The 11,265-nt window shown below is 43.1% G+C and overlaps 2 protein-coding genes across 2 annotated transcripts; both read right to left on the bottom strand.

The window, feature by feature from the left end:
* Positions 1 to 414: 414 nt before the first annotated feature.
* On the bottom strand, positions 415 to 1,673 carry LOC145799417 (uncharacterized). Its single transcript, XM_082888996.1, has 3 exons — positions 1,107 to 1,673; positions 906 to 978; positions 415 to 746 (listed from the first exon to the last, which is right to left on the bottom strand). Exons 1-3 carry the CDS (start codon positions 1,671 to 1,673, stop codon positions 415 to 417), a joined length of 972 nt encoding a protein of 323 aa, XP_082745122.1.
* Positions 1,674 to 4,679: 3,006 nt separating this feature from the next.
* LOC145799416 (uncharacterized) lies at positions 4,680 to 5,786 on the bottom strand. Its single transcript, XM_082888995.1, has one exon. It carries the CDS (start codon positions 5,784 to 5,786, stop codon positions 4,680 to 4,682), a length of 1,107 nt encoding a protein of 368 aa, XP_082745121.1.
* Positions 5,787 to 11,265: the final 5,479 nt, after the last annotated feature.

The raw sequence follows: 11,265 nt of genomic DNA, 5'->3' as shown, positions 1-11,265 counted from the left end.
GGCACCAACGGATCACTTGGCCGAGCAAAATCAGCTTGGCTCTTATCAGTTGGACAAAATACCAACATTTCGTTTTGGCCGAGCAAAATCAGCTCGGCCTTTACATTGGACAAAACACCAATATTTCAATTGGGCGAGCAAAAATCAACTTGGCCCCTACGCCGATTGGACAATTCACCAACTGTTTGTGCGGTCTGTTTCTATACCGGCCAGGGGAAATTAGTTCTGCCCGGTGCGGGTTGGTCTCCTTGCCCCTGGCCTCCATAGTGGCCCAGTATCCTTGCCATGTCATTCGTACAGCAAGATATAATCCAAAAGAACAATAGGGCTATTTTTCATTACAAAAAGTAGTGCTATCTTTTACATCAAGTGCCAAAAGGCTAAAGGTCTAGAAGCAACAAAAACAAGTACATTTTAAAAGTAGAAAATCTTAAGGTTGGCTGCATTCCATGGCCTGGGGATAGCTTTACCGTCTAAGTCCTCCAGATGGTATGCCTTTTTGCTTGCAAGGCCAGTCACCTTGTATGGTCCTTCCCAATTTGCACCAAGTTTTCTTTCACCAGGGACCACCGTGTTGCCCATCACTTTCCTTAAGACCCAGTCCCCGATTTTGAACAGTCTGGGGTGCACAGCCTTGTTGTATTTCCTTGAGAGTTCTTGCTGATAAGCCGCTATGTGGATCAGAGCCCGTTCCCTTCTTTCCTCGGCTAGGTCAAGCTCCAATGCCACTGCTTCATTGTTCAAATCTGGCTAGAAGATCTCAGACCAGATGGTTGGCATACCAATTTCCAGCGGGATAACGACTTCCATGCCATAGGCCAAGGCGAATGGTGTCTCTCCAGTCGACCGCCTTAGCGTAGTGCGGTATGTCCATAGCACATTAGGGAGTTCTTCAACACACTTACCTTTGGCTTTTTCAAGCCGCTTCTTCAGCCCATCCAGGATGGTCTTGTTTGAGGCCTCTGCTTGACCATTCGACTTGAATTGTAGAACTCAATTTTTAACTCTTCGCAAAATCCACGAAAGAGTTTCCCATCGAATTGAGTGCCATTATCTGAGATGAGGGCCTTAGGTATGCCGAAGCAAGTGATGACATTTTACCAAACAAAGTTCTTCACATCTTTTTCATTTATGGTTGCCAATTGCTCAGCCTCAACCCACTTGGTGAAATAATCGGTCGCGGCGATGAAGAATTTGCGATTGCCCGAAGCTGCTGGGAGCGGTCCAACAATATCTAATCCCCAGAGTGCAAACGGCCAGGGACTTGTGAGGGGGAGCAACTCTCTAGCGGGCTGGTGGATTTGGTGAGCAAACTTCTGACACTTTTCACATCGACGAACGTATTTCTGCGCATCCGCCTGCATGCATGGCCACCAGTAGCCTTGGGAGATTGCTCGGTAAGCCAAAGATCTGCCCCCAGTATGGCTCCCGCAGATGCCTTCATGGATCTCATAGAGGAAGGCTTCCACTTTGGTGGGATGGACACACTTTAGGAACGGCCTGGTAAAAGACTTCTTGTATAAGGTTCCGGACGGCGAGAGCCAAAATCGCTCCGACTTAGCCCGGATTTTGTTGGCCGCCTTCTTTTCTTCAGGAAAAACTCTATCTTTTAGGAAGGTGATGATGGGGTCCATCCAGGAAGGTCCTAAGTCGGCGCAGAATACCTCGGGCATTTCTGGTTCCTCAATGCTTGGCCGAGGTAAAAATTCTATCATTAAGGGGTTAGGAAAAGCTGTCTATGTAGAAACAAGCCTGGCCAATTCATCAGCTATGTTGTTTTCTTCGCGCTTGATCTGTTCCATTCTTATGGCAATGAACTTCTTGATCTCTGCACGCACCAGTGCTTGATACTTCGCCATTCGCTCATCCCTGACCTCATACTCCCCAGAGACCTAATTGACCACCAACTTGGAGTCGTTGAATACCATAAAGGCTGACGTTTTCATTCTCAATGCGCTTTTTAGTCCAGCAAGGAGGGCTTCGTACTCCGCCTCGTTGTTGGATGCTAGGAAGCCGAGCGTAATTGCTTGCTCGATAACCAGCCCGTCCGGTGAAGTCAGTACGATACCCAGCCCGGCCTCATGTCAATTGGATGCCCCATCGACGAAGAGCTTCCACATCTCGCCAATGAACAGCTTCCAGCAATTAGAGGGGTTTTGGGAGTTTCTCAATTCCAAGTCTCTGGTCGGCTCATTCTGGTCTCTTCCCTTGTCTTGGTTGAGTTCGTCTTCCAATAAGTTACTCGGCTTCACTAGTTTGGTTGCCCTTCGCCCTTCTTCCACTTGCGAGCCAACACTTGTCTCCATTGCTTGAACCATGGACTGTGCTAAATCCTCACCAGCCAAATCAACCGGGCAAACTGGATGCATTCCACGGGAAAATTCCACCACAAAGTCTGCAAGAACTTGAGCCTTGATTGCGGTGCGCGGGCGAAACTTGATGTCGTATTGTCCCAATTCCACAGCCCATTTCAAAATTCGCCCAGTAAAGTCCGCCTTTTCAAAGAGTACCTTAAGCGGAAACTCGGTTAGCACAACTATTGTATGGGCATGGAAATAGTGCGTCAGCTTTCTCAAAGCCATCATCAGGGCCAGGGCTAATTTTTCTAGCGGCAGATATCTTGATTCAGCAGGGAGCAAGGTCTTGCTTACATAGAAGATTGGTACGTGCTGGATGCCTTCAGCACGAACTAATACCGCGCTCACCGCGTGTTGAGAGACAGCCAAGTAGAGATATAACTCTTCGCCCGGCTGAGGTGTGACCAAGATAGGGGCCGAGGAAAGGTACACTTTTAAGTCTGCCAGTGCACGGTCACATTCGTCATCCCAGAAGAACTTGGCCTTCAAAGTTTTAAAGAAGGGCCTGCAACGATCTGAAGACCGGCTGATAAATCTGTTCAGCGCGGCTGTCATCCCGGCAAGATGTTGTACGTCCTTCGTGGAGTTCGGGCGCTCCAGCTCTTGTATCGCCTTGATTTGGGATGGGTCGACTTCAATTCCTCGGTTTGTGACCAAAAAGCCCAAGAACTTCCCGGTGTCGACTCCGAAAGGGCACTTGGAGGCATTCAAACGAAGCTTGTGGCGTTTAAGTATAGCAAACATCTTTGCTAGGTCGGCGAGATGTTGAGACTTCTTCTTACTTTTTACCACCATATCGTCGATGTAGGCCTCCATGGTGCGGCCTAAAAGGGGAGCGAACATCTTTGTTACCATCCTCTGAAAAGTTGCCCCGGCGTTCTTTAGCCCGAACGACATGACTTTATAACAATACAAGCCTCTAGGGGTAGTGAACGATGTGATCTCTGGGTCCGATTCATACATGGCTATCTGGTGGTAGCCGCGATACGCATCCAGGAAGCTAAACCTCTGATGACCAGCGGTCAAGTCCACCAGCTGGTCAATTCGAGGGAGGGGGAAGCTATCCTTTGGGCATGCACAATTGACCGTCTTGTAGTCAACGCAGACTCGCCATTTGCCATTATTTTTCAGAACAACTACCGTGTTGGATATCCATCGAGGGTATTGCACTTCTTCTATCGCCCCTGCTTCTAACAAATTTTTGACCTCTTCTGCCACTACCTCGGCATGGTGCAGAGCCGAGCAGCGAGTCCTCTGAATGACCGGCCGCGCATCAGGGAAGACATTCAATTGGTAGCAAATAAAGCTGGGGTCGACGCCAGGCATGTCGTAAGGAGTCCACGCAAAAGCCTCTAAATTGGAAACCAAGAAGTTGACATAATCTAACCGCTCGGTGCTAGATAAAGACGATCCCAAGAAGAAGAACTTAGTTGGGTCGTTCTCGTCGATGCGCACTTTCACCAAATCCTCGACCGATTTTTCCTCGGCCTTTCTTCCTACGTCTTCAAGGACCTCCTTTCCCTCGGGTTCCTCAATCATTTGGACAAACCCTTTGGCTGCTCGGCTGCCATTTACCGCAACGAAGCATTGTTTTTCCATTACCTGATCTCCCTAAACTTCCTCTATTTGTCCGGTTGACGCCGGGAAGCGTAAAACCTGATGATAAGTCGACGCTACTGCTTGCATGGCGTGCAATCATCCCCTGCCCAAAATCAAGTTGTAGGTGGATGGGACTTTGAGCACCCAGAACTCCACTTGCTTTATGACTGAACCCGCTTTGACCGGCAATATGATCTTCCCTACTGGCCATTCCGGCTGAGAGTTGAACCCAACCAACGGAGACGTCGCAGGGGCCAAGTCCTTGTCCTCTAACTTCATTCGTTTGAACACGTCATAATACATGATTTTGACCGAACTCCCCTGGTTGATCAAGATCCGTTTGATGTCAAAGTCTTTGACGCGAAGAGTTACCACTAGGGCATCATTGTGGGGCATCTGGATCCGCTCCAAATCCCTGCTCGAAAAGGTAAGGATGTCCTTCTCTTCAGTCTTTCCTTTCTTCACAGCGGGCTGAACGGAGAGCACTTCCCTCATGTGCTTGGCTTTCTTAATCATCCCTCTTAGCTCGCAAACCCTGGCTGGTTCAACGATGCCATGGATGACATTGATCACGCCTTGGGGCGCTGCCTCAAGGGCAGCCAGGCCGTTTGGCTCAGTCTGTCCCTGCGGGGCAGCTTTCATGCCCCCATCTATGTACTGGTCAAGATGCCCCGCCGCCACCAACTCCTCAAAGTGTTGTTTGAGTGGCAAGCAGTCCTCTGTTCAGTGCTCCCGTTCTTCATGGAAGGTGCATCGAAATCTTGAGTTGAAGCCTCTTTGTGCACTCCCCAACTTGGCCGGCCAGCGGACAAAAGGCTCTCCTCGGATCTCACTCAAGATGCAGTAGATAGGGATTTTGAAGACCATGGTGATTCCGGTTCGTGCCTTCAACTTTCTCTTGGCATCCTTCTCTGCATCGCGGGGAGCGTCAGCCCGATCGTTTTTGCGACCTTTGTTTCTATCGTCACGGTTTGAACCACAACGTTGATCTTTTGACCGGTCGTTTGGGCGGTTATCCTCCTGCCCGACCGAGTGAACCTTCTCCGCGACCTTTCTGTCGGTCGCGACCGGATTAGCTTTCTCGGTCGCAGAGGCGGCATCATCCTTCACACGAATGTGCTCATTGATCCGCTGCATCAAAGACTCCATGGTTATAGGCTGATGCATCGTGAGTGAGTCTCGCAATCTATGTCCGACTGGAAGACCCCTCTTGTATTGAGTGATCGCCAGATTGGTAGGGCAGTCGAGGATTTCGTTGTAGGTTTCCCAGTACCTCGCGTTGTATGCCTTCAATGAACCTCCAAATTCCATCTTGACGCCTAGGAGATGGTCGACTTCCTTCGGTGTTCGAGTGTTGGTTTTGAATCTGGTGACGAAGGCTTCCGCTAGTTGCTGCCATCCCTCAATACTCCCCTCTGGAAGCCTTTCGAACCATTTCAGGCCCAGTTCTCCCAAGCTTGCTGGGAATATGAGGCACATCAGGGCGTCATTGCGCCGGTGGCCAGCCATTACTTGCCGGTAATGACTCACGTGCATGTACGGATCCGTCTTGCCGTCATACAAGGTAAACTTAGGCTGGTGAAATCCGACAGGGAGTGGTGTACTCTCGATTTCTGGGGACAGTAGCGTGGCGGTAAGTCTTGCCAGCTCTTTGTCCGCTAGCGCAGGGGCCACCACCCTAGGTGCTGGCATTACCACCTCTTCGCTACAATGGACTTGGGTGCTCAACCTCTGCAACACCGGCAACCTCTGGGTTTCCCTCCGACGCGCCCTCTCTTCCAACACATCCCTCAAGTCTCCGGAACGGGTGGAAAAAGAGTACCGCGACATTGTTGACGGGCGCGAGGGACGGTAAGTGTTGTCGCGAGTGAGGGATCTGCTCTCCCTTGGTTCAGAGTCTCCAACTCCGTAGTTTCTGGTGATAGAAAGGGAGTGCATTCTTTCCTGGCGGTGACTGCTAGAACGAGGAGACGGGGTGCGCTCACTGAGGTTGCCCTCTCCAGCAACACCCTTCCCCTTAATCTAGCGTTTCAGTATCTCCATTTCAGTCGCCATCTTTCGAATGAGGGCGTCTTGGTCCTTGAGTTGGTGCTCCAGGCGTTGCGCATGGGACTCCCCCCACCGCCGACGGCCTTTTGGACTCTTCGAGCGATCGGTACTCCTTCCGCGCTTGTCTCGCGCACCTCGCGAAGAAGTTTCTAGGCCCACCATAGCTGGAACATTCGGGGGGCCTTCTCTCCGTCGGACATACTCTAGTGTGACGCCATCGACGACGGACTGCGGGGCTTCATCGTTGTTGGCCATGGAAATGGTTGAAGGAGCTTGAAGAGCAAGGTTTGAGTATCAAAGACTTCCTACAGACGGCGCCAATTGTACGGGGGCGAAATATCCTCTGCTTTCCGTACTCCTTGGATTCAAGCTTCCCGTGACGGCGTCTAACCTGGCAACACAGAAACGGTGAGCTACCCGGCGGTGGTTTGCCGGATAGACCCTCCGACGATCAAGTCAGATCACTTGAGGGAGAAGAAGGCTGTTAGAGAGAGTGTGTGTGTTTTCGATGGCATGAAGTTGCATACCTCTAACGTTCATCTTCCGTTCCTATTTCTAGGCTGGCCATGTAGCCTCAGGATTGTGCGCGCACTACCTTTGTTGTCCTTTCTTGGACAAGTGGCAGTGCTCGCCTCTCACCACCTTACGCGTATAAAGGCCTAGTCTTCCAACCAGTACACGCAGAACTGCTCAACGGTATTGACGCGTGCCTGGAGCAGATTTCCTCTCCCTCATGCCATTGGCCCAGGTGGCGCACTTAACCGGAGTACCACGACCGGCCTATCCCTCGTGGAGAATTACTGCCACAAGCAACACAACCGAGCTGTGTCTCGCCGACCTGTCGGAAGAAGCGAAAGTCTGATTCTCATGGCCGAGCTACTCGTGAACGGTCCATCCTGACAGACCGGTCGTGGAGCATGCCGGCCTTTCCTCGCTCTACCATCGTTCTAGGTCGCATGAAGTCCAGCCATCTCGGCTAACCGATCGGGGGCATGCCGGCCCTCGCTTGTCCTTGGTCATGCCCGGGCTGCCCTTAGCTCGGTTGCTTCACACCACCGCGCGCCCAGCCGAATGTTTAACAGATCCTAGCGCGCCCAGATCTTATCCCATGTCTGACCGATCAATCTAACTCGGCAGTGCACGACGGGCCGAGAGGCCACGCCAATCGAGAGAACAGCTCGCCACCGCGAAGTTTGCCAATCCCCGCGTTACCGTAGCTCGGCTGTACTGTCAGGTGCAAATCTCCCCTCTCACCAGTATACTTATACACTAACTCGTTTTGTCTCTTGGCATCTCGGATACGTTCTATTTGAGGGCAGCCGAGCTTCCTTTGCAGGATTAATTGGAACTATAGTGATGATAAGAAACAACTATGATCGTAGGACATGTTTTTTGGACTTCTTATGATTTTCTTGAGTTTAGGATTGATACTAGTTTATGTATTTATTATTTTTTATGACCTTAGTATTTTTGACAATTTGACATTGCAGGTTATTTTTTCAACTTTGTATTATTTAGTTGTTTTGATTAGTTATTGTTACTTTAATGTTGGAAGTATTGAATAGTTATGAAATTTATGGTGGATGGTTTAGTTGGCGTTTTGTTAGTTTTTTTTTAATTCCTTATAATCTTTTGAGTATGAAGATTTATTTAAACCTTTTGAAAACGAAAACGTTTAGAATTTATTCCACTCCTAAAATTTGAATGATAAAATATTAATTGAATATTTAATTCTCCAAATTTTAAAACATGACAACTCTCACCCAATTAAGCTGGGTTTTGATAATATCTATCTTTCAGTAAGCACCTGAAAGAAACGGGACGGTAATTAACCTTTTTAGTTTCACGCAAAGTTTAGGGCTAGCTTGATCACAAAGGATAGACCAAAGCTTCTATTGAATTACAGAGGCACAGAGACAAGGAAAACAAATCATCAATGTTTACTAGTGGAGCTACAGAGGCATTAGATGAAGACTTCCTCTAGCTGGCCGCTTATTTTGTCCACGTGTGATCTCTTTATTATGCGATTATAATAGAAAATCTCCATTACATTATCTAACGTTTGTAAAATAATTAGATTATAATTTTAAAATAGAGAATATTACAACCAGTTTCTTTGGGACATGAGATATTCTAATCAAAATAGTGGAACTTACTAATTTATATTGATGATTGACAGAACAATAAAAAGGCTTCGTTTGAGAAGTGAATTGATCTTTTAGTTTTTTTTTGTCTTTTTGGCTATTTTGCTTAGTGTTAAAAATTTCGTTTGGGTCTGATTTTTTTGAATTTTTTGATTTTTATAGTTTGAATGTGATATTTTATCTTCTTTAATTTTTTAACTTTTTTTTTTTTATGACTATTTTAGTCAAAAAAAAACCCCTCCTAACCCAATCTCCAATAGTTGTTGCTATAATACCATTGTTGTTGCTATAATTTGGCAATGAATAGTGCTATTTTGCCAAATTATAGCAATGGTGCTCCAATGGTCACTTGTTATTTTGGCAATTCTCAACCAACTTTTCCTCCAAGTTTGTAAGTATTGTTTGGATATAGATTTTTTTGTGATTTTATTTTTGTTTATTTTTTTGTCTTTTATGAACTTTTTTTAACTATTTGTTAAAAAAAATTATATATTTATATTATTCCCGACTAGACAAATATAAAAAATGAAAAAAAAAATTGAAAAATTAAATTTGAAAAATAACTTGGTTTTCTACTGTTTCAATTCTGTTTTTTTAACTGAATTTGGAGCTACAAATATGTTCATATTTGCTGATGTGGCATGTTTGGCAATTACTATTTTACTAGCCAAATTTAAGAACAGATATGACATATGTCATCTTTGACAAGTAAAATAGCAAGTCATTAAAAACTCACTTTTTATCACTATTACTAAATTATAATTTTGACAAGTGTTTTAAAAGCTCTATTAGAGATGCTCTAACCCAACATGTCAAACAAGGCAAAGTTTGATTATTTAATTGGTGACATGATCAGGTAGTACCTAAATAATTCTCTCTTACATGGTGAATTTATGAGAAAAATATATATATTCATATATATAGACTAACATTTTGAAAATTGAATTGACTGGGTTCATGTCCAAAAATTACAAACTCATTAAGGGGAGAAGAGTTGAGGGTCAACCGTCAACTGGTCCATATCCACAAATTACACTCATTTGGCAAGTGATTTTTTTAGTTAAAAAGTTAAAAAATTATTAAAAAAATTAAAAAGTTAATTATTCATATCAAAAAGTCAAATATTTTATTTTCTTCTTACTTTTTGCACATCTTTTCGTAAAAAATTAAAAAGTCGTCCCAAACATACTAATTTTTTTAGGTCATATTTTAGCCAAATAACTAAAAAATTACTAAATTAACATGTTTCCAAACGAGACCTCATTGTACTAAGAAGAGTTGAGCAAAAAAACCTTTGAAGCCACAATACTAGAACACTTCTCACCATTATAAGTTCTTTTTTGTTTATACTTATTGAACACAGTATAATTTAATTATCCAATAATAATATAAGGATCTGATTTTCTTCTAGTTCCTGATCAGATTAGAGAATGTTATTGGGTCTGTAGAGGCCTACGACGAGTTTCGTTTTGATAATCCGAACCGTTCAATATATAGAACTCGTCGACTATATATCTTTAAAAAATCACATTGATCAGATATCGATAGCTATCTCATTGGCGGATGAAATTTCTGTCAACCGTTTATTTTTTCACCGTCTATTTTGTTTATTCAAAACTGATTTGATCACGTAACTATCGATATCCGATCAGCATGATTTTTTATAGACATAAAATACTCGACGAATTTTACACATTCAACGGTTCAAATTATTAAAACGGGACCCTTGATGGACTCCACAGGCCCAACAACACCTTACAATCCGATCGCAGACTGAAGCGAAGCTATGTTCATAATATAACTCTCAAATCACATGACGTAGAAAGAGAGCGGCCCTGTTTGGTGTAACTTTTAAAATAGATTATAGATTATAACTTAACAGAATATAAATTATGACTTTAATCAGAAACTGTTAATCTGTTTGGTGTAACTGTTGGATTATAGATTTAAATTGTTGAGTAGTATCTGTTAAATAAGTTGTGAAATAGCTTTTTGAATTAATTTTTATTTTTTGTTATTTGCTACTTGTCTACATTTCTCATAAATAATAATAATAATAATAATCCATAGTTCATTTGGGTCATTTTCTATTTTTTTTTTTTTTAATCTAAGAATATAACTTTAAATTAATATGTCCACAACAGAAACTAATAATTAGAAGTAAGGGATGAACAGCTTCTCAGAATCAGCTTTTTTGAGTTAAAATAAGTTACTAGAATCAGAAACTGTTTGAAATAAATTTAATCAAACAATCCAAAATAACTTTTCTAAAACTAAAATCTATAAGTTGGCCAAAATAAGCCACACTAAACACACATAAAGTGTTTTTTTATATTACTTTTTTAAATCCAAAAAAAAAAAGTAGTTATAATATGTTGTTAATTTTTGTTTATGTCACACAGTTTCATCTGGTTGAACTCTACTATTGAACCGATAATTTTTTCACTAGGGATTGTTTGGGATGATATAAATAAGTATAATTTTTAATTTTTTATAAAATATAAGTTGAATATGGGACGAGTTTAAAGTGATCTGTTAAAAAGGTGATGTGACGTAAATAAGATAGTAACTTTTTAATTTTTTTAAATCATGTCAAACAAGACCCTAATTACAAAAGCAATGAAATGATAACTTCATTTCGATTTCCAAAATAGAGGAGAACTGATGGGTCGTTGAACACTCCAAAATTAAATACTAAACGATACCAAATTCAATCAGAATAATGGCAAGTTTAGGTATCAATCCACAAGGACTATTGTGAAATTAAACTAATTTAATTGTCAAATTCCTAAATTAATTTTGAATAAAAGATTGATTGTTTATAACCTATTTTAATAACGAATAAATTAAACTATCAATAATAAATGAAATTGAGTTTACTAAATTGGAAAAAAATCTTAGGGTAAAGAATTCACCACTAATCACATAATTAGGGTATCCAATTGAAATCAATTATGCTATGGTTTGAACGGATTAATGCTTCGCAACTACAAGCTCAAAGCATTTAACAAGAAGATCATCACATTAAATGTACGAGCACGAACCATCTCAAGTAATACGAATCGTTCACTCTAAACTTAAGGTAGTGATACGACTCGTTCCTCGTAGCATGGTTC

This window comes from Camellia sinensis, chromosome 9 (genome assembly GCF_055761805.1).
Source record: "Camellia sinensis isolate YWXY chromosome 9, ASM5576180v1, whole genome shotgun sequence".
Taxonomy (NCBI): domain Eukaryota; kingdom Viridiplantae; phylum Streptophyta; class Magnoliopsida; order Ericales; family Theaceae; genus Camellia; species Camellia sinensis.
This window is presented reverse-complemented; position numbering and strand designations above follow the sequence as displayed.

Coding starts and splice junctions, on each gene's coding strand:
- LOC145799417 (XM_082888996.1), bottom strand. CDS start 1,673: ATGCCCGAGGTATTCTGCGCCGACTTAGGACCTTCCTGGATGGACCCC. Junction 979..1,106: donor AAAAAGATGTGAAGAACTTT/GTTTGGTAAAAT, acceptor CTACAATTCAAG/TCGAATGGTCAAGCAGAGGC. Junction 747..905: donor GCGGCTTGAAAAAGCCAAAG/GTAAGTGTGTTG, acceptor TCTTCTAGCCAG/ATTTGAACAATGAAGCAGTG.
- LOC145799416 (XM_082888995.1), bottom strand. CDS start 5,786: ATGTCGCGGTACTCTTTTTCCACCCGTTCCGGAGACTTGAGGGATGTG.